Source organism: Syzygium oleosum, unplaced genomic scaffold (genome assembly GCF_021117445.2).
Source record: "Syzygium oleosum isolate NSW1041296 unplaced genomic scaffold, Sole_v2.1 Sole_v2.09, whole genome shotgun sequence".
In the NCBI taxonomy this organism is placed as follows: Eukaryota; Viridiplantae; Streptophyta; class Magnoliopsida; order Myrtales; family Myrtaceae; genus Syzygium; species Syzygium oleosum.
In genome coordinates, this window is record NW_026607493.1 from 3,910,138 (window position 1) to 3,933,447 (window position 23,310).

The 23,310-nt window shown below is 38.5% G+C and overlaps 1 protein-coding gene across 6 annotated transcripts in view; it reads right to left on the reverse strand.

Moving 5' to 3' along the window:
- Nucleotides 1–18,677, reverse strand: part of LOC115694261 (DExH-box ATP-dependent RNA helicase DExH8-like) — a 59,202-nt gene extending 40,525 nt beyond the window's left edge. The window contains exons 1-14 of one of the 6 annotated variants that reach the window (XM_056314391.1): nucleotides 18,384–18,676; nucleotides 17,036–17,213; nucleotides 15,761–15,934; nucleotides 15,193–15,343; nucleotides 7,846–8,157; nucleotides 6,812–6,949; nucleotides 6,560–6,740; nucleotides 5,254–5,531; nucleotides 5,038–5,160; nucleotides 4,825–4,966; nucleotides 4,453–4,721; nucleotides 4,182–4,376; nucleotides 2,319–2,855; nucleotides 1,481–1,987 (exon numbers count right to left, since the gene is read on the reverse strand). In XM_056314391.1, the coding sequence (XP_056170366.1) occupies nucleotides 1,769–1,987; nucleotides 2,319–2,855; nucleotides 4,182–4,376; nucleotides 4,453–4,721; nucleotides 4,825–4,966; nucleotides 5,038–5,160; nucleotides 5,254–5,531; nucleotides 6,560–6,740; nucleotides 6,812–6,949; nucleotides 7,846–8,157; nucleotides 15,193–15,343; nucleotides 15,761–15,934; nucleotides 17,036–17,213; nucleotides 18,384–18,555 (3,069 nt within the window). In that variant the 5' untranslated portion in view covers nucleotides 18,556–18,676 and the 3' untranslated portion in view covers nucleotides 1,481–1,768. Of the gene's footprint in view, nucleotides 1–1,480; nucleotides 1,988–2,318; nucleotides 2,856–4,181; nucleotides 4,377–4,452; nucleotides 4,722–4,824; nucleotides 4,967–5,037; nucleotides 5,161–5,253; nucleotides 5,532–6,559; nucleotides 6,741–6,811; nucleotides 6,950–7,845; nucleotides 8,158–15,192; nucleotides 15,344–15,760; nucleotides 15,935–17,035; nucleotides 17,214–18,383 lie in introns of those variants that run through there. The other 5 variants (XM_056314392.1, XM_056314389.1, XM_056314393.1 and 2 more) reach the window with 5 other exon arrangements.
- Between the last annotated feature and the right edge of the window lie 4,633 nt (nucleotides 18,678–23,310).

The window sequence follows — 23,310 nt, forward strand, 5'->3', positions numbered from 1 at the left end:
GCACCGGTACCACCATAGATGGTTTCAACCCGAAGGCTTGCAGCATTTGCTGCCACAACACCAGGCTATAAGGTTTGAACCTCACCAGTCAAAATGACCATAAGAACATCTCCAGAAACATTATGGACATCATTGGGTACTCCATTGTTATCAGCCATCACGAATTTCTAATAGAACAACAAACAATAAGTTAATCGCCTTAAGATTGTTGGAAAAAAAATAGAAGAAGAATGTGTAACACTGTTTGTATCAGCACTATACGAATAGGGCTCTATCAAACACTTCTCGAAATCAGCACACTTTAAGGAATATTGTTGAAGAGAAAAATCAAGAGACGCTCTAGGAGTACTTCGAGGAGTTCTTTCTCTACCTCTCGTTTGAATTAAGAAGACACGTCTATTTATAGACAAGGAAAAATAACTGCAGAAAACTGAAGGGACATGAATTGGTCGGTTATGCTCACATTAGCAAAGCCATTAATCCACAATTAACAGCTATATTAAATGCTCACAATAATTGCAACAATTAGGACATAACGGTTACACGAGCACTAATGTTGAGCCATTAATCCACAATTAACACTTATAATTACAACAAATACAATTGCCCTAAAAATGAAAATGTCGGAATTAGGGGCAAGCACAATGCTATTTGGTTCGGTTTTGTCGTCAAACCGAACCGAAAGTTCAAACAGAATGAGACCAAACGAAACCAATTGTAGACTAGTTTGGAATCAAACCAAGCCAACTATTATTTACGATTTGGTTTGATATCGTTTTTCTTCTTTTATTTTCTTCTTCTCTTTTATTATTTGTAATTTCGTGAGTTGGACAGAGTAACTTGGACAGAGTATTAATTTCATAAAAACCAAACTCTGCGCTCATGATATACAAAATGAAAATCTAAGCTACTTCACATTTAAAAAAAGATACTGTTTCCACGTATAAATGATAAATAGAATCAAAAAATTAGTAGGTCGCATAATACGTTTTTGCAGTTTGGTTTGGTTTCGAAAAAATTGAAACCAAATCAGACCACAAAAAATGGTTTGTTCGATTTGTGAACCGGCTTTTCTCAAGAAAGCACTCAAACCACGGATTTAAACCTTTTTTTGGCTCAGTTAGAATTTTACATTTTTTTTCCTAGGGATGTGTAATTTTTAGGCCGTCTACTTCCATAAAAGGAAAGAAGCGTCCCGTCAAACCAAATTGAAATGAAATATTTATTTTGTAGTTGCGATCCCTTTCGAACCCTTTGGTTTGGTTAAACTCAAAGACGGCTATATTCTGAATTAGAAAACAGCCATCCAAGGCATTAACGTTACGATGCGAACATGCTACCTTTTTCTCTCAATTCACTCCACATTTAGATTGTCCATAGCAGCTTCAATATCAAACATCTTAAACAAGACTCTCCTGAGCGTTGGGTTTATTTTTGCCAAGGTCGAAAGTGGGTCAAACTCAAAGGACTGGATTGAAGAAGAGCTTCCAATGGCCCAGAAGGACTGGACATGCTTGCATTACTCGAGTATTTGAATCAACCAACACACTTTGCATATCAACCTACACACTTTCCAAAGAGGCAATGTCGCAACAGGGCGAGGACTGCCGATAGTTCGACTACATACAATACAATAAACATCCTGTCATCTGTCCAACGTAACACAGCGATACCTAAGCGCATTCACTGAAGAACCTCACAAAAGGAGGAATCCTCGAAACTTCATACGACCAATTAATGACCTTCTGATCCCATACGCCACTGAAAGTTACTGAACATCGTGCAGACATTTTCGAATAGCAGCTTGGAAATCATCGGGCTTGACGTCTGTGGGAGGAGGGTACATGCGAAAAACATACGCGATGGGCTTGGATACCTCCATCAGTTTCTTGGCGGGCATAACATCCGACAATTCCCCAAAGCTCTGCTCGGCAAAAGGAAATGACTCGGTGAGAAAGAAGAAGCTGCTCCTTCCCAGCTTCTCCACCTGGAACAATAATCACAAAGGTGTCAAAACAACACTGGGGGCTAACAACGGATATCTATAAAAGACGTCTTGAACACATTATTATGAACTTTAGCAAAAGAGTTTAAAGATGCTACTCAATACCGAGCTGAAAGATTCATCAGTGTAACTACGGATTAGCAAAGATACACTCGAGAACAAACATAAAAATCTAGTTTACTGGCCATGAATGGAAATTGCGAGCTCTCTACCAAGCCTGATCAGTCCATCACCTATTCCTTACAAGATCCCATGAGCAAGCAAATGCAGCAATGACGAAAAATTGTTACCATCTTTCAGATATAGCAATTACCTGCAGTTTTGAAAACCTAAGGTTATTCATGGTAAGAACAACCGGCACTTCACATAAAGAGTCAGCAAGTAGCCGAATTGCCAGATACTCGAAGAAATTCTTCATGAAACTTCTCTGTCCCTCAAAATTTTTTTTATGTCCGCAAACTTCAAAATCAGGAAACCACAGGACGCATTTCACTGACTTCCACAGAACTTGACTCTCCGCAGATTTCCCTATGATGGTTTGATATGGGTGATGGAGTCCCCACATAATCTTGACATCAGTCAATGACGGGTCAGATATGGAGGATTCCAGAAGACGTGTGGTGGCAACCATTCTAAAAGGATCATAACTCCGGGCAATGTTGGAGGTAAAATGGAAGGTGGTGTCATCCAAGATAAGAATATTCCCATCATCAGCAAAAGGAAATAACCGAATAAGTAGTGCCGGGTCAGCATCACCATTTTCTGGGATGCATGAACTTAGCTTAGTGACTGATGAAAATGACCTGCCCAGATCATGAGAGAAGGAACATGAATCACCCTTCCGACAACCCTGCAAGTCCAATTACTCAATCAATTAATGAATTACTTTCACTTTGTACGGGGGAATAAAGTAGCAGCAGAGATAAAAACATGACTTAAGAGCATATGAGGAAAGTGGCACGACTTGGACATAATCAGCCACAGGCTCACGTACACGAGCAATCCCAATACCAGCCTTTCGAAACTCTTACTTCAGACAAGGAGCGACCTATTTAAGCTCAGAAGCCTCTAATCTCTTAGGAGGACTATGTGCAAGCAATCCCAATACCAGCTTTTGGAACTCTTGCTTGTGACAAGGAGTGGCCAATTTAAGCTCAGAAGCCTCTAATCTCTAAGGAGGACTATAAACGCAAAATCCAGAAGTTTATTTGCTTCTACGACATTTTCAACATCCATGAAGCATCAATGAAATTCTTTTGTGAAGTACCTATCAAGGTTTATTTAGCTTTGCAGTAACTTCTGCTATAACCTTTAGTGCTGTAGCCTGTAGTTGTGTTATAGCTGTGGCTTCAAAATGAGCATAATAGAGCGTGTTCTAGAAGTGCTATAGACCTTCAAATATAAAGTAATAATACGAACTCTCCAGATCAGAGCAACTTCTCCAGAAGCTGCTCACCAGCTTTTGAGTGCTTGCCAAGCATCTAAGAAGAATCAAAGCACTCCAAAAAAACTAGAGCAGGAGCCAAGCAGTGCTCCTAGGCGCATGTTCCAAGGCAACTTTCAATATGAGGCCTCCAAGTGACAGAATCATGAGATCTGGAATTCTTGAGAAAAAGAATATATTCTCTCAAAAAATTCAAGAACATCAGGAGCTGGAGAAGGTGTTTGTGGTGGTCTTAGTTTGATAAAATTAAATACATAACTAGATACGAAGAAACTTAGTGAAGCATGTACCACTGAGCATGAACAACAAAGCAATGAAATCTGATATGCTGACAACTAAACTAAGCACGAGCAGATCAATTTACAATTATATATGGAGGGGTTCCACCGCCCTATGGATCAACATGACCCTTCCTTTAAAAATGGGGAAGAATCTCAAGTATGTGTCATGCATTCTGTGAACAGAGTCTTGTGCATTGCAGTAGTAGGCAATTTACGAAGTTAACTATAAGATATAAAGCAGGCCACGAGCTTGTCAATGTTATCTACTGCTTTATTTGCTTCAATCAAGCGATGAAAGAATTCTTCAATCACATTCACGATAAAGCATAACATGTCACCAAACATTCACTTGGTAAGTGGGTACAAACTCTGAGAAACGAAATTTATATGCTGATAACACATGCATGCATATTATGTACGGTGAAAATAAAAGTCAAAGTGAAGTATAAACCTGTAAAGAGGAGAAGTATCTGCACAAAGGTCGTTTTGCTTGGAATGAATGAGAAAACGAGCAATTACTGCCCCTGTTGCAGGATCCTTTTAGAAAATGTCTACATAATTTACCCCACTTGTCAACAGAGAAACGACTCTCAGAAGAACTCTTGGGCTGATCACCGGGTGCCAATCCAAAGTAATGAGCTTTTATCTATAAAACATTACAGACGAAGGAAACTAAATTCAATAGGTATCTGCAAAAGGGCACGTAAAGTATGATAAAGTACCTCTTTGACAACAGCTGTCAATTTGTCAGCCACATTTTTTGTCTGGAAGTCATTTGGGGCAACAAATGGCATGGCAACACATTCCCTGGTGTCGGCAGATGATTTAAGTTCTTCGTCATCTAGGCCAGCTGCATCTTCATCTTCATTTGGCTGACACTCAAGGAGGCATTTGTGTTGGAAGTCACAAGGATAGTAATAAGAAGGAAAACCTTCAGATGTACCAAGGAAGTTGGGCCGAAATCGATGCAATGAACTCAGGACATCTTCATCTGAGGAAAAGCAAGTTCAAAATCAAAAGTCCAACCAATTGAAGAAAGAAAAGGGGAAGAGAGGTGACAGGAGAGAACTCAAAGGACGAAGTTGCAACTGTACATATTTTAGCGACATGATTAAGTGATGGCTGTCTAAGATTATGAAAGAAGCACCATTCTTCTTCAGTCTCCAGCACCATCTCTGTAGCTTTCATGTCATCAAATTGTAGAACCTGATTTAACTGCTTAGTGCGATACTTGTCCTTCAGAAGAATACAACATGCATATGAGAATCAATAACTTAAAGATCTTCAAGAATAAATCATGGGAATACCTTGAAAATGCGCTGCCAAAACTTAAAGGCACACAAGTTCGCCATTAAGATCACCTCCTTTAGAGGACCGGTTCGGGGTTTGTTAGTATCTCTGCTAAAGTAGCTGTCAAGGTACTTTTGGAACTGGAAAAAAAAGGAGAATAGCCAATGTGAGTACTGTCTTTCACCTGTTGATGGATCTTAAAAAGAAATTGGCATTTACTAGATAGGAGGTACCAAATCATCCTCCCCAAAAAAATGGATGATGGGTCGAGGTTGCATATCCATCAATACACCAAGAAGAATGCCCTCATGCAGCAATCCAACCTCCCCAAACTTAATCATGAGCAGAGATGCATCAAAAGACAGAGAAAAACTGGCAATCAGACGTCCATAGAATGTTGGCTCAAGCCTCCCTCTATGAGATGTCTGGAGTAAACCCATATGAACTAGCAAATCTAATGCATCCTGAACAACATCAGGATCAGGAGGGTCTAAAGCCTTCTGCAACAACACTAACATTATTTTTCAAGGATTAGCATTTCTATTAATAAAAAAAATACTGAATCTATGAATGCAGAATAGCAGGGAATGCTAAAAACATAATAATGGCAATGTGTGTCAAGTATCTTAGAGTTCTGGAATAGAAGCGAGTTCCCTTTTAAAATCATCCAATGTCAATTTTTGCGTAATCAAATAGTGAAAAATGCAGTGGGGACGTGTCGGTAATATGGCTTCAGAATAATTTCTGCATGAAGTTTTTCCAATAGTCCTAGCTAAGCACAAAAAGGAAAAGATTCCAAAACTTCTTAATTTAGATCAGTACTGACGATCCCCCTTTCGGTATCTTCTGAGTAGGTTTAAAACAGCATGCCTTTCCATTCATTTCAAGACTTCCATAGTTTCTTCACAAACTATATTTACTTGGAAGTGTGTAAGGTATCTATTTCTTGATTAGTCAATTGAAGGGTGACAAAGGACAGTTAAATCCCATAAAGCTTTGTGTATATTGAAAATGGGATGTCTCGTGGTGTTCCTTGAGCTGAAGAATTTCTACCTTGTTGAAGAGATTTGCTTCCTTGTCACTTCCTGTTAGCTGCATCGGGTTCCAATATGGAGGGAGTTGATTGAACAAGAAAAATTTTGCAAGGCAGAATGTCCGGACCAATGTACTCATTGATCTTAAAAACACAACACACAATGGGAACAGATACTCTATGGGCAAGTCCACTGGGATAAAACGGAGGTCATCAGTTTTGGATTTTAGTGACAGTGGAAGGGAGGGCCCTTAGTGCACTAGAAAGGTAAGGCTATGCTAAAAGAGGGAGAAAAGAAAAGGACTTCTCAGTTTTGATTTTGCCACATTTGTTTGTATCCCATCCTTTTGCATGATTTTTTACGCATAGGTTGGAGTCCCATTTTGCACTTCCAGTTCTAAGAGAAGATTGATGCATCTGGGCAAGCTTGCGGATGACAAAGGTAAAACAGAAAGAGAGGACATTGCAACAGCACACGTACTGTTTTATAGACAGAAGGAACATACCTCTGGGATCATTAATGGCCTCTAGTTCAGCGCAACAGATTAGAAGTATTTGCTGTTGCAGTAATAATCTCAGCATAGTTGGACACTCGTAATCCTCTAGATCACTGAAAAACGATCGAGTTACCAATCTATAAATCTCTCCATCACAGGTCCAACCGGTTTCTCCTCTTCGTTGCTCAGCCTACATGTAACTCTGAATCTCATGAACATAACACAGAAACCAAGACTAAGTTGCTGAGCTTTATATGATACCTGAGATTTGGATACCCACATGAGCCCCAAATATTCACATTTCCTACTACCGTCCCAGTAAACTTCTGATGAGCGACACGAATCAATTATAAAGGCTACTTCCGGAATTGTCACTGGTGACTCGGCAGAAAATATTATCTGGTTAAAGAGACTTTTCAAATCAGAAGGAACTCAAATATGTGATATGTTTCTCTTAACTGGCTAACAAAAAGAGATCCAACTTAATCATAAATCCATATCATTAGGGGAAAAGTTGTACGTGTCTCACTTTTTTGACATTCCAACATTGCCCTTACTCTTACTACATTCATTTCATCAAGTAACCACCCATTTCATACATGTCTCCACTATCACCATATCCACCCCATTAAATAATCACCCAACTCCTCTCAGATTTTTTTTCTTTTTCTCGTTCATAACCTCCCACAATCATGCACAAACTTCAACACTAGTAATGGCATAAGAAAAGGTACAGTCCCACAGCAAATACTATATTGGTCTCATACTAATTTCACATTGATAAGTACACATAATTTCTTAACCGTTCCTAACAAAAGTAGAGGCAAACTAATCCATAGCCTCCTTGAAGAACGCAACATGAGGAGAAGCACATGGAGAAACATGCCTACAAGATCTGCACCTATGCAATGATATCAACAGGGTAAGTAAGATCCTCGGCTTCCCTTTTCTGCATCAGTTTATTGACATAAATGCTGCCAAAGATTCCGAAGTCAGTACAAGCAAGGTTTTTATGTAAATTCTATTGATACAGTTTTCCATTGTGATAGCATTCAGAAGAACACAATCTTCATGTTTTATTGCTTTCTCAAATACTTCTACAAGCTAAACAACATTTCATTTTCACCCCCAAAAAAAAATGACAGACAAAATGATATGATGCCTTTAGATGGAGCACATTATTCTTGATTTAGTTACCAATATTCTGATCATGCAAGAAGCTAACATGCAAATTAAGAGAACTCCAATGCCGAAACATGAGAAGTTTATTTGAGCTTCCCAAAAGCGCATCTTACCTTACGGTGGGACTTCCAGGTCTTCATATCGAACAAAGCTTGTTCTGTGTATTTACCATTATCCAAAATGACTTTGAACAACGAACTTGAGGACTTCAAAAGACACCATTGCTCCTCCCATGAACCGATTGTTGGCAGAAAAATTAATATGCTCTTTTCAATATCTGGCTCATTTTCATGTATATGCATTACCAAATCATGAATGAGTCTGTGGACTTCAGGTTCAACATCTGCATTGGCTGTTGAAGGGCTTTCCCCATTGCAATATTTCACTGACAATGACTCTGAACTAGTTCCAAGCAATTTGGTTACCTGTTCAGCAAAATTTAATAAATAACAGTATGCCTCTCAAGCTATATTTGGAAAAACCTCGAAGATACTCATCTCTTCATGAAACATAGCAATTAACCTTTCTATAGAAAAGAGAAAAAACAACTGTCGGGAATTATCATGCTTCATCGATGGCTTTTGCTTGTGTAAAATGTTGATCTTAAAGATACAGTGTCACTCACATTATCAATTATGCCATCGCAAGAAAAAAAAAAAGTACCACGATTCTGCCATCTCTTTTTCCCACATTTTTTGACAAACATGAGGATTTCATCTTCTGAACCAACTCTGCTCCACTGTCAAAGAAGTTTTCCCCATTATTGTATGATCGTTTTGGGTTTTACGGGATTGAGGGAGTAGGGGCCTGGTATTGGATTGAGCATGACTAGACACATTTATTGACACAGGAGTACTGCATCTGGACATGAGCAGGAAAAACACTAACAGGGAACTTTATACGCCATGGTCAATAAAAGGACAGCCTTAATGTAGCATATTTAATGAATTTGTTGCAATATGTGAAAGACATATTTAGGAAAATGCCCATGGAGTATGATGTCAGGAGGTATTGAACGTATACTGAGATAAGACATGCCACTTGTCAAGCCAGCGGGCAAATGGATATGCAGGCCTTACTTTGTTAGTAGCCTTGGGTTATGGTGCACTTTGAAGCCCTGAATCATCCATTATTTTATACATGAACGAAATAGGTCTAAAGTACTCGAGTTCTTCCCACAAGCGGATGCGCAAATCAAGGTCCAATTGCGTCTGTTTTCATATGTTTACATAAAGTCCGTTAAGGGAGGATGTAGCTTTAATGTTTGTTGTGGGTGTTATCATTACAACATGCATTTTTGCTAGAGAGAATCTAATGTGTGGCAGAGGTAATAGAAATTATTTTATTGAATCATATAAATGGAGACATCCAAATGCAAATCTCCATTTTTTTCATTCTAGCTTAAATTCTTAGGCATCCATATTAGTGTTTTTGCTATTACCAAAAAAAAATATTAGTGTTTTTGCAAGGGGTGAGCACCGGACCAGTTCAACTTGAGAAACGAATCAAACTAGCCTTACATGACCGGTTCACACAGGACTGGGTAGATTCCTGGGTAAAAAAAAAATTGGGGAACCGGCATTGACCGATTCCTTTTAAAATAGGCTCGGTTCTCAAGTTGACCGTGGAACCGCCGGTTCAGTTCCATGCCGGTTTATAAAGGAACCAGTTCCAACAGCTGGAAACCGATTATGATAGGATACACCGGAACAATTATCCCTAATTTTTGTAGAATTAAAGGTTGCTTTCATAATTTTTCCTCCATAGAAAGATCAAATTAGAGATTGTATTGTTTCTTGTGATTTTTTTTAACAATCAAAATCTGAAAAACAAATTAAACAGCTTAGATTCCATAATCAAATCAAAACAAAAACAACCCAGCATCGAATCTGCCCTGCGCGGTTGTTATCGAATCTTTCTAATTTGGCTTCGGTTTAGCCCTAGATTGAATGTGTGAATCAATAAACTTATACGGACGCGGATGAGCAGTTGGGTCGTGGTTGCGTTTATGGTGTTGATCAGCGGGATCGTGGTGGTGATGACCGTGGCCATTGGTGGGAGGAGGAATTCAAGAAGGAAGTGGAAATTCCTACCTTCTATGGAGATTCCTGAGAATCAGATGGTAAAACTTGTGAGGCATAAATTCAAAGGGCAGAGCTTACTCTTTGGGGGAAAAACTGGAGGAGAAGCGTCAGTTAGAAGGCAAAACACTAGTTACAACATGGTCAAAGATGCAAACGCTGTTAAAAAGCGATTTTTGCCTAGGGATAATGAAAATTATTTATTTGATTATCACAATCAAATAAGGGTGAACGGTTTCAGGTTCCATATAGGTTACACCTGAAACCTGAAACCTACCTGTTGGAAAAGGTTCCTCGTTTTTTAGAACCTAGAACCTACCCTGCATACCTTGTAACCTACCCTGTCACGGATTCTAGGTCTACTCAGGTTCCACCTATATTAATAATTGAATGATTGTAGTGAATCATCACCTTTAATGACCACCACTTGCTGCTACAATCCACTAACCACAACTTATATAATTAGACACACAAAGAATAAAAAGCATTAACAAAGTAGAAGTCTCAATCATAAAATGCAAGTTCAAACTAGTAATTCCAGATTATACATTCATCATCAGGCGTTATGGAATACCGGAGGATTGCACGAAGACATAAATCAAGAAAAACACAAAAACTTGTTTCGTGTTCAGGTTCCACCTACCTGGAACCTACCCGTCAAGACAAGTTCCCCAGTTTTTGGAACCTGAAACCTACCCTGCATACCCTAGAACCTGAAAGCGACAAATGTCCACTCAGGTTCCAAATTCTATCCTGGAACCATGCTCACCCCTACAATCAGACATTATGCAAGGCACCCAGACCTCTTCCCTACATGCTACACCAATGGCTGCAGCTCCCAAATGTTCATTTCCCTCGAATCTCAAAGCGGCTAAATTTGTCACTTCAAAGCTAAATTAGTTGAAAGTCAAGATATTTAAGGATTTCTTTTTGGAAATGCATCTGTGATATGAGCATCAGCACTCTTGCACATCGAATCACTTCCAATTACTCATATTGGTACTGGTCTTATTGGAAATGCACCTAGCACTCTTGCACATCGAAACATTTTGGTGGTTACCCAAATAAAGAAGAGTCTTCTCTCTGTTTCTCAACTCAGGCAGGATTATGCTTCTTATTTTGAGTTTAATGGATCTAGTTTTTGTATCGGGAACTCAAAGACACATCAAGTCTGGATACCGGGCAGTACTCATCGTTGATTTGTATGCCGTCAGAGATCCACAGAATTCAGCATTTTTCTCTTAGAGGCAAAAGTCAGCAAATGAGCATGTATGGGCATCAAACTTTGCGACACCCAAATAGTCAAATTTTGCAATATTTGAGAAGGAACAATTTTATTTCTGTCAGTAAACCAACTTGTGGACTTTGCACTAGTTGTCGAATTAATAAAAGTGCTAAATTGCCATTTCGTCCTTCATATTTTCGATGTTCCCATTCTTTGGACAAGATACATTTAGATAGACCAGCCCCGTTTCTTCATTACCACAGTTTCGGTACTATGTGGTGTTTATTGATGATTTTTCACGATATTGCATATCCATTGAAGAGGAAATCTGAATTTTCTAGTCTTTGTTTACATGATCATTTTAATCAAAGCACAATTCAACACCAAGTCAAATGTCCTCGTACACCATAATAGAATGTGTTGGGAAAACTTCTATGACATTTTGAAATTGACATAACCATCTATTTCTTATTATTATTCAGTAAAGGCAGATGTTATCTTATTTTAGGTAATGTTAATATAAAGATACTTTATCGCCATTGATGGAATCCAAAGTATAAAGTGAAAAGATCTGGATGGACCTTGATATAGGGTAAACAAGTCCGGAAGAACGGGAAATTCGTGAAGGTTTGGAAATACCGTGATAAGGTAAACAGCTGAGTAAAGTCTAAAACACTAATGTACTCAGGAAGACCAATGGATGGCAATATATGTAAGTCAACTACCGGCCGGAAGCTTGGATAGACTCACTGGATTGTTGAGAAAACCTCTATGATATTTTGAAATTGAAAAAATCATCTATTTCTCATTATTATTCAATAAAAGCATATGTTATCTTATTTCAGGTAATGTTGATATAAAGGATACGTTACCGACATTGACGGAATCCCAAGTACAAAGTGAAAAAGATTGATAAAAGCTGGATAAACCTTGATAAATGGTGAACAAATGTGGAAGAATAGGAAATTCGTGACCGTGATAAGATGAACACTGAGTAAAGTTTTCAACACTAATGTACTCAGGAAGACCAATGGATGGCAATATATGTAAGTCAACTACCCCGGGAAGCTTGGATAGACTTATTGGATTGTCGATATAAGCAAGTACCTATATCAACTATGATGATCGCATTAATCATATGATTATGTGACCTGAATATGAAGACCCATATATTCTTTTGACTAATCTTGCGGGTCAAAAGGATTTTACAGCTAACCTAAGACTTGGAATTCCGGAAGGAATAATTTAAGTTAATCTAATTGATTGTTATCGATTTGGTGGAATGGACCAAGCACGGCTAACTCTATTTGGAGAAACCTCACTATTACTGGGACTATTTGATTATATGGGCAATCAGATCTCTGGTGATTGTGTCCATCATCTCCAACGGCAAATTGAATCCTGAATATTGTCCAGCGGCTAGTCTAAAGATGAAAACTATATAAGAAGATCAATGCACGCCAAAGGAATGATGACGGAAAATTGACAAAGTTACAAACACTGACATTGTCATATTCTTACTATGTTACAAGTGCGATTTTAATCATTGAGAGTTGTTATTACTCACTTTAGTCTATAGTTTAAGGAATGTACACATATGAGAGCAGTACTTGTTTATTGATAGTGAAATCTACCAGCTTCGGGTAGAAGGAGCTCATGCTACGTGTAACTACTCACGAGATTACTAGTATATTCCAGCCTGTCGATGATCTTTAATCTGGGAGAGTAGCGTAGACTTAGACAACACCAAGTTAGATCAAATAGATTTAAAAAGTGCATTTCTTTAAGGTTATATCAAAACAATTTTTGCCTGTTTTGTTCAAGCAACCAGAGAAACGGATTGCTGACAGAGGTAACAGATTATTTAGAGAACCTTACTTTTGCCTGGAAAATCAGATTGTACGAGCAGTCAGACTTCCAGCGATGGTGTCTCTCTCAACCCCTATGGCGCTTTGACTTTCTTGAAGACTCTCCAACGTCCAAATTAGAGACTCAAGTTCTACATAAGAGATTAAAAATCAAGCTGAAAGGGTTGGCAGAAAATTAAGAAAGTTGTAACTCTGATATTATCTTGTTCTCTCTCTGTTTCCAATCGTGCTATTGCTTATTTGTGATTCTCTCTATTAAGAGTTCTTGTTGCTTTGTAATCTGTTGATAGAGAAGTGTACAAGGGTAATAGTAGTGCTTGTTTATTTGTTAGTAGGTTCCGCCGTGGTGATTCCAGCCACAGGCTTCAACACAGTCCTCGTCCCCGTCTCAGCTGAAGCCGTGATCTCCGTACTGACTTCCGAAATCATCTCCCAGCTCATCCCAACCCGAATTATTCCTCTAGGTAGGCCAATCATAATGATTGTGATGAACCACCAGACTCCGTCGAGCGGTTGGCCGCGAGGATTATGCATATGTGGCGCTAATTCATTAGCCCTTTCCGGGTTTTCCCTCGGACCAAGCCGCTCCACTAACGGGGAAAATTGTCCAAACAATTCTAAATTTATTGCACTTTAATCCTAAACTTTTCAATTTTACCAATCAAATCACGAACCTTTTCACTTTTTGCCAATTGAGTCCTAAACTTTTTTACTTATTGCCAATTGAGTCCATCCGACTAATTTTTGCTAGAAATACCGGCCGGCCTACATGGCGCTGACGTAGACAATTTTTAATAATATTTTAATATTTTTCAAATTTTTATTTTTCTTTTCTTTTTCCTGTTTTTCCCTCCAAGATTGTCCATGTCAGCGCCACATAGGCCGGCCGGCGTCCACGTCAACAATTTCTGTCCAAAATTAGTCTGATGGATTCAATTGGCAAGAAGTGAAAAGGTTTAAGACGCAATTGGCAAAAAATGAAAAAGTTTATGACTCAATTAACAAAATTGAAATGTTTATGGCTGAATTGGCAAAAATGCAATAGGTTTATAACTTTTTAGATAATTTTCCCCCACTAACGTATCTAGAGTCAATTGACAATTGAAGATTCTACTCCACGGCCCGTTGAGATGCCTTGAGACGACGAGTAGCCGTCCACAAAGCTTGAGCCCCCTGATCTTCATCAACGGGACGGTTGCTTCCATTGCCATTGTTACTAGACATGGCTTCGCTCACCAGCGATTTTATCGGCTCCAACACCAATTGACACAGCAGAAATGGGATAAACACGGATAAATGAATCCGCAAAACACGCACAAGGCGCAACATGCTCACAGATGAGCTGCTTTACGTTAAAATAAAGCGCATATTCGTGAAAACCTAAACTAAGTAAAAGAATATTAAAAAAATAAACTAGGAAAATATGACAAATTGATAATTAGTGCCTTGTACGAATAAAATCAACTAAGATAATTAAAGTAAAATCCTATTCACATTCTAATTAAAAAATCATTAACCATTAGGGTAATAAATCCGCAACAAATCTCGACATTATCTTCATGGACCCCGCCTCATGATTTCAAGAGTAGAAACAAACTTTACGAGTATTCTCCAACATTTACAATTAAAAGTTTGAACGGCCACAGCTGCAAATTCAGCCCTGGATTGCTTCTCGAAAATCTGCTTTCAAACCATTTCAAGCAGACTTCTAAAAAGCAGAAGCAAGTACTCGCAAGCATTGCCCCGTAGGCAATATGCTTCGCCACTAAGAATTGCCACAAGAACTACTACTTCCTTCTAACTTTTCTAGCATTTGATAAGTGCAAAAACAGGGAAGGCTCGAATAAGTGAAAAGGCAGTGGGAGATTCCAGTCTTCTTTTACTACATGATAATTTCAAGGACAAACTTCAGTTCAGGATCTGTTTATTGTGACTTCTTAGACTACTTATGACTTTACCGCAAATAAGAATACATATATATGGCTTTCCCACCAAATATTAGAAATAATTATTTTGAAAATTAAAAAATCAGGAAAAAAAATTACGTGTCTTTAAATGATTCAAATTGATAATAATTACATGCTTTCAAAAATTCAAGGAGTTACGTATTAAATAAAAGTCAAATCTAAATACTAAAAGCAGAAAGTAAAGTCTATTTTTAAAAGCAAAAATTACGCCAACACACCATGTGAAACAAGAATGCCAAATGATCAAAAATTGAGCGGGTACTCTTGAAAATTAATGCTGCAAATTTAGGCCTCTCTGGACTAATAACCAAGCTTTTACCTCCTCAAGATATACAACTCTCCTTTGATAAATGGTTTGCCGGTTGGAGTTAGGAATGGCAACCACCTCTGCTCTTTCATTCCTAGCAATATCACCAAAGTAGTCCCTGAATTTTGTAATATCGGCTGTTGCAGACATTAATAGTACCACCCTGTAAATTATCAAACAGGAACTAAGTTTCTTAGGCCACAAGTGACCACTATCCATGAAACATCAAATCAAGTTCAAAGATACGGTTATCTGTATATATTGCCAGCGGGATTGATTCTTTCCACTTCATTATTAAACCAACTGCATTCTCATTCTATTTGCACCACTACCTGATATAAGCATGTTATTGATAAACCGCCCATTGAGATTTTCATTTTCACAAGTGATGCATATTATAAAATGCTTGAAGATAAAGAAAAAAGATTTCACTGCATCATAACCAGAGACTCCCCAAGTATCACCAGGAATGATTATCGATAAAGCTATTCGAAATTGCTTCTATGACACCATCATTTTGTGCAGACTAAGTGATAAACTTCGAATGACACCAAATACATAGAAAGATTAATAAACTGACCTGAGGTTGTTGTTCTCTAGGAGGAACTGCTTCACGTAGATAAGAAGGAGATCAGACTCTACAGATCTTTCATGCACTTCATCTACTATGATAGCCTTGTAATCAAGCGCATTCAGACCCTTCTGAAGTATTTCATCTAACAAAACTTCCGCAGTTTTGAAAGCAATCTTTGAGCTGTAAAAGAAGACAGGCAGAAAGGAATAAGGACTTTAGTTTAAAATACATACAACACAGATGCCTAAAGCACTTCCAATCGGTGAATCAATGTAAAATTAGCATGAGGCACCAAAAAAAAAATGTCTTAACCAATATATACATAGTTAATAAATCAACGGAAGTGACTCTTGCATTTACATGTTTGACCATTTAAGACAGAGTGTTTTGCTTTCTGAACATGCATTAATGACATAGATATGAATAAGAAAAACTAGACCATATGAAATCGAAGAAAAGAAAATGATCAATGAAATCTAAGATCACATTTGTGTGAAAGAAAAAAAGAAAGAAAAATCACATTTGTGTGGAAAAATTCACTTACAAGGTTGAATATGGACCTATTTGGTACAACTTATTACTTCTACGTATAACTTTCCCTCCAAAATTTTGAAAAAGAAAATAAAGATTTTAAGTTTTGGAAAATTGTGAACAAATTATTTAGGATTGTACATTTCGATACTTGTATATTTTGAAGTTTCAAGTATTTCGCATTAAATAAAAATTCAGACCCTGTAACTACTTTACACATGAAAGCTCGATGAATAACATAGTACATCTCACAAGTTGTAACTATTTCATACTAATATGGTATAGTGATGACAGAAAGGTTCATCGGTTGTGTGGATGTTGAAGTCCCCATGCTCATGGACATTTTTCTCAATACTTGAGATGATCATAGAATTTGGAAACTCTTCGAACATAATTTATAGATAGGAAAATAGTTCGTATTTCTGTAATGGTATGGCTGAATATGTTTGGCCAACTTAACTTAAAAGACTATCCACCTGTATTATTTATTAGTTCAGTAGAGTGGAATACAAGACCTATCTGCCAATAAGTTCACTAGAGATTAGCTCAAAGGTAATGGAGGACAGATAAAGAAGGCACAAAATCCAAACCTGCTGAACAAAATAAAGGACAGTAGATATTAAAAATAGACAGCATATCAAACATCATGGACCATCTAATTCTCGATTTAAGGAAATGGTGATAAAAGACGCATATGTTTCTTTCAAACTTTTTTCCTATGAGAGAGAGAGAGAGAGCATGCATCGCTACCTGGATGATATATTCTTTAAATGACCAATGTGATATCCAACTTCCCCTCCCAACTCACAATTACGGGCTTTTGCAACCATTTTGGCCATGTCTACTACTGCAGATTCGCAAGGTTGTACACATACTGCGGGATAGATGTTTCTCTCAAGCAGAAATTGAGGCACTTGGGAGCTCTTCCCTGAATATTTACATACAATCAGATCGATCCCAAGCAGCAAACTGTGGAGGACTAACAAAAACAGGTCATAGCATCAATCAGATGCAGAGAAGTTAATAACACAGGTTCTGATGAAACTCGATTCCCAATCCACATTTGTAACTTCAGGGCAAGCACAAATATAATCATCCCGGTATTGGATTACACAGTTTAATCGGGTTTACAATCAACAATAAGCCAATAAAAACTTCTAATGATACTGATCTTGAAGGCCTGTCTTTAGCTTCTATCGAAAGCTTCCTTTAAATTGAAGGAAAATCAAATATAGAACTAGAAAAACCAAACTATTTGGATCCTGAATAATCTTTTTCACTTCTCTTAAAAGCTAGTTAATGGAAGACTGTATTCAGCTTTAAAATAATGATGATAACAACAACAACAATAATGAAACCAATTACACCTGACATCAAGCCAAATCTCCATATTCCAGATGTGACTCATGAAGAATACAAAATCTACAATCAGCTGGCTTCCTTCTCCAATAAGTTCTTAGCAATCGGAATCAGTGAATACGAAGTGCTTAGCTGAATAAAATACATGGTCCATAAAACAAAAAAAATGAGATTAAGAATTCTTTAGACAGACATTTCATGCGTTGGCGCTGTTGCAGAGATTAACTAAAGAAACCGAGTACGAAATTTTCTTTCACTTGAATAAAACAAAAACGTTGACGCAACCACGCTGCCACAGTTTTGTGACCATCAGTACATGCTGCGAGAGACCAAACAATACAGAGCTACACTAAAGTGACCTCTTTATCATTCATGAACACCTTAGGTTCCTTCGGTATAGTTTCTGAAACCGCGAAACACCATGAAATACAGTAACATAGTCGACGAACTAGCGAAGAAAGGCGAGGCGACGTGCTGGATGATCGGAAACCAAAAGGCTAGCGAGAGAATAAAGGAATCTCATGCACTCGATTCGCATCATACGAGTTCGAAAGCCTCAGCAGGAGAAATGAACGAACTTCTTCACATAAAGTCTCCCAAAAACGACCCCGATCATCCGAAATCGCAGCGCCAAATTCAGCGTCTCAAATTCATCGTTCACCGCTCAAACTTAACGCAACCACAGTGCAATGCAGCAGAGCACTCTACAGAGAGAGAGAAAGAGAGAGAGAGACAGTACCGCATCCGGTTTCGCCGACGATGAGGGTGACGCGATTCTCGAGGATCTTCTCGACGATCATCTCGCGGAGGGCCATGATGGGGAGTGGAGGGGACCCGGAGGAAGAAGGCAACTGAGACGAACACGAGGAGCTACACGACGGCGTCGTCGGAGAAGAAGGCCTCGCCGCCATTGTCGAAGTCCTTCGAGCAACTGCGCGTCCCGATCGCAATGGAATCGCTCGCGGTCGCTGCTACTGCTAGCGAAATGGAAGTGTGAAGCAAAGCGTCCTCGCAAAAGTTTCTAAAGGACGAAGGAGGAGGTTTGCTCCCGCGCACTCCCTGATCCCCTGCTCGGCATCGTATTTTGGGAACTACACGTGTCGGCCTAAGGATGGGTTCTGTGGGAGGACCTCTGACTTTGACTTCGACTGTCGTCGGTTGACTTGTACGGGGGAAGCGGCGTACGCTGGTCCCGGGGGCAGGGGATCAAGGGCCGGTTACCTTCTCCCCGAAGGTCGAAATGGAAGGTGGCACCCGATGTTGTTCCCGTTCGCTTTTAGTCGCGGACGTGGAAAGAAATCCATCATGCTTAAGACTACTCACGACTCGTTTTTTTTCGCAACCCACGTCTAAAATTAAATTTCCTCACCCTTAACTTCTTCGAAGAAAGTGATAAATCAAACTTCTCACCTCCCATTCTCACGAAGAAAAGATGACCACTAAGATAAACCTCAGTAATTAGAGGAGACTTGTTTGCGCCGAGCTTGAGATCAACGGTCACGATCTCCCTAAACCAGACGAATGAGCTCACGTCCCCCATTATCGCCCTCGTTGTGGACTCGTGCTAGCCTTAGTACGTATTTAGGCCCGTAAAAGGGCGAGTCGGATCGAAAATGGTCCGATCTAATATGACTTGTTTAATACATATCGACCTATTTTCATGTTATACAATTTTAACAACTCAACTCGGACATTAAATCATACTTGACCCTATCCATTCCGAGTAATTTTTCACTTTAAATTCGCAGTAGGGTGTCAAAAATCGAACCGAAACAGAAATCAAAACCGAACCAATAAGTAAAAAAATTTAGTTAGTTGATAATTCAGTTTGGTTCGGATCGAATCTAATGTCGGTTTCTCTCTCTTTCCCTTTTCTTTCTTTATTCTCTCTCCTCCTCTTTCCCCTCACCCGACTCGCCCCCTTTTGCTTCTCTTCCTCTCCCCCACGCAAAGCGAGAGAGAAAGACCAGACCGGGCCTCGACTGTGCTGAACCATGGGGGCTCCCTCCTGCATTCTCGTCGCGGGCGACGTCGTCGTCATCATCAAAGCCGCCCAATGACCGACAGCTCTGTAGACTCGTCCGTCTCCACAATGGGCTCTGCGCCTTGCTCGTTCACGATCCCGAGATTTACCCCCCGACGGTACCGCTCCCAGTCGCTCCGGATCCACCCATGATAGCGACGGCGATGAGGATTTCGACGGAGATGACGATGAGGAAGAAGATGGTAGTCAGGGAGAAGAAGAGGACGAAGGAGACGAGGAGGAGGAGGACGAAGAGAGACCCCAAAACCGAAAACCATGCTGCGAATAAAAAGTTAAAAAAAAACAAAGAAGAAGAAGAAAAAATCGAACCCAACAGATTTTTCGGTTCGGTTCATATTCGGTTCGATCGAGCGCGATTCGGTTCGGTTCGATTCGGTATGATTTAAGGGTGCACCTCTAACAATTCGGTTCGATTTTTCAAGAAAATCGAACCAAACCGAACCGTTTACACCCCTAATTAGTACCTCCAAAGAATTGGCAACTTCGTGGATCGGCTCACCAAATTAGTAAGGAAACTCGGGAGTCAGGTTATGATTTATGAATGGGGGGCGTGAAGTTGGCACTGCAAGGTGAGGCGAAGGGTGGCATATAAACCTAAAGAAACTAGATTTATCTGATAGGAAATCGTTTGTACAACTTGCGTATCATACGTGTCGGATTAAAAAAAAAAACACTAGACATCATTGCATGAAATTCATTATTATATTCAATCCATTGGAATTGTTCCTTTTTTCGGCATTTCAAGAGGTCAAAGGTCATATAGCTCGTGATATTTTATGAAAGTAGGGAACCACATGAAGGTGAGACGTTCCTTCGATGAAGATGAAGAGGACACACAGTCGAATGCGTTTTGCTTTTTGCCAATCGTGACCAGCTTGTGAAAACAAGAAAGTATTCATAGGCTTTGTTAGGCCCCGTTTAATTAGTAGAGCCCGCTGAATTTCGACCCCTAGATACCTAAGCCTACTTAAAACTTAAAACTTGGTCATGACCCTCAGAGAAATCTGCATAGAATTTTATTTATCTTATATATCATCTTATGTTCCGTTTATTTCACAAAAAATGAATAATTTGAAAAATATTTTTCTAAAATTAATTATTTATATCGCTTAAAATAATTAATTAATAAAAAATATTTTTGTACTGCTATAAAAAAATTATACACAAATCTCCATGCCACGTCGGTATAGATGCATTTTAAGAGTTTTGAGCATTTTGCATTAAAGCTTCAAAATGCGCCACAAGATTTAAAACAAAAAGAAAGGAAAAATGTGAGAATCACCCTCATTGAATAAATTTATGAAGAATGGCGCGAAATTTCTATTGGATGGTTAGATATGCCAATAAATTTATGAAGTATAGCGTGAAATTTTCTTGCGCTTTTAATTTATGTCTCCCATTACCCAACTGGTTGTCCAATCTTCCGGAAGGCAAATATTACATGGTTTAGTCCTAAAGTACGAGGGATCATAGGCTTAATTGTTTGCGGGGTCAGCTTGAGCCAATAAGACCGATGCATAATTCGGATGAGCTTGTACAAGTAATTCCTTCTCGAGTGCAAACCGGCTCATATCCGGCTATTTTGGCCCATTGACGCCTACTATTTTACTTGAGAATCTCTTGCTGTATACATCGTGGTGCCGCCTTTAATAGTCAAGACAAGGAATGGGATTGAAATAGAATAGGCGCACTTGGTGGCCCGATTATCCTATTTGACATTTGGCGACACAAGTTTGATAAGTCAAATCCAGATATTTCCGGATAAAAGACTGAATAAGTTATTTGAATCCTATAAGGGGATAAATTTGGAACACCCGAGCAAAAAATTAAAAAGAATAAAGAGATAGAGAGTGCTGATTGCGCCACTATCGATTACTGCTAGATGTTCTCAAGTCTCGGGTAACTATCACGCGGTGATTGCCCAAGAGTTCTTCTCTATCTATATGGCGCATGGCCAAATCTAGGCAAATCTAGCCACTGCAAACCACGTCGGGGGTTGCCAATATGCCGCAGCGATTGACTTCACTTACAGGTACACTAGCATGCCAACATATTCCACGTAACCTTGCCAACTGCCACGAGCGGTGGTCATCCTATGAGTATAGTAGCACAGGGTTTTTGCTTTTGTTTTAGGACGATGCTATTTCCACTCTCTATACGACTAAATCCATCACATTTACTCTAAAAAGACTAAATTGCCTTTAATCATTCTATTGCAATTTAAAGTGATCGCCCCATTCCTTCCTTTTCTCTTTTTTATATTTTAATTAAATTCTAGTCGCCATAATTACGTATTTCATGCTTTTTTTAAGCATATTAATGATTTTTTTTAGTGTACTCTTAAATATTACGATAACATTTTACATGCTCCATATAAACGCCACTAGTAAGGAAAGAAAAGACAAATTCTTTGATATAGTGAATAACTTGAAAAACCTTCTCCATCATTGCTCATGTAAAAACTTATTTATTCTTTCTCCCTCTTATCTCAAAGGCTCACTTTCTTGGTGAATATTTTATTTTTTTATTTTATTAATCTAAAATATATATCAAGTCAATGTATTTAATATATTAAGAACTTATCTTTTTCTCTTGCTATTGATGAGATGCTTTTACGCAGACGTAAGGCGTTATGGAATATTTAGGGATATACTAAAAACATTATGCACAATGGGGCATTTTGATATTTTTACGTACAAACTTCGTGAATGATATTAATGTCTGTATTCAATAATGAGATTTCCCCGGCATTTTTAAAAAATTGCTTATTTTATGCAATTTTTGATTTAGTTAAATTTCATCTTTTAAAGTTTTTCGTTAGAAATGTAAGTGTGATTTTATTTTTTTGGAAGAAGGGGTTTGATGGTGATATGCACAATAAAAGTGAAAATTTGTAAATAATAAATTGATTATGTTAAAAAATTATCTATATAATTTATTTTTTCTAGAAAAATCTTCAAAGTGGGTTTTTTTTTGCTTCATCTGATCATCCTTATATACATACACACACATATATATATACACACACATATATACACACATACACACACACACACACACACACATATATATATATATATATATATATATATATAAATGTAAGAGAACGAATAAGAAGGGGTTTGATGGTGATATGCATAATAAAAGTGAAAATTTGTACTTGACAATTCATCTTTAAATTTGCTCGACGACATAGAAAAGAACTAAATTTATTGGAAATTTTTTTCGACAAAACTAAGAAAAAATCCGGATCCTTGATGTTTTGATAAGATTTACCTCCTTGAATTACAACGCAACGTCTTGTTTAATGACTCGACGGCCAATTTACCTAGGAACTCCCCGTAGCAAGCAGTATCTCATTAAGAGTTTTACAACCTTGAAAATCTAAGGGAGAGATTTTAGGGTTAAAGCCTTTTAACGACCTGCTCAGGTCCATATTAATCCTAAGTGTAGGTTATATTTGGCCATCTACCAAACGAGAAATAGGAATATGACAAATTTTCCACAATTCCATCTCATTGAACGCCTTGTCAAATTGGACCTAAAAACCCTGCAGAAAAGCCCTAAAACCCTAACCTGGTAAAAAGGCGCGGTCCGCTACCGACCGGTTCTTCTCTCAAAC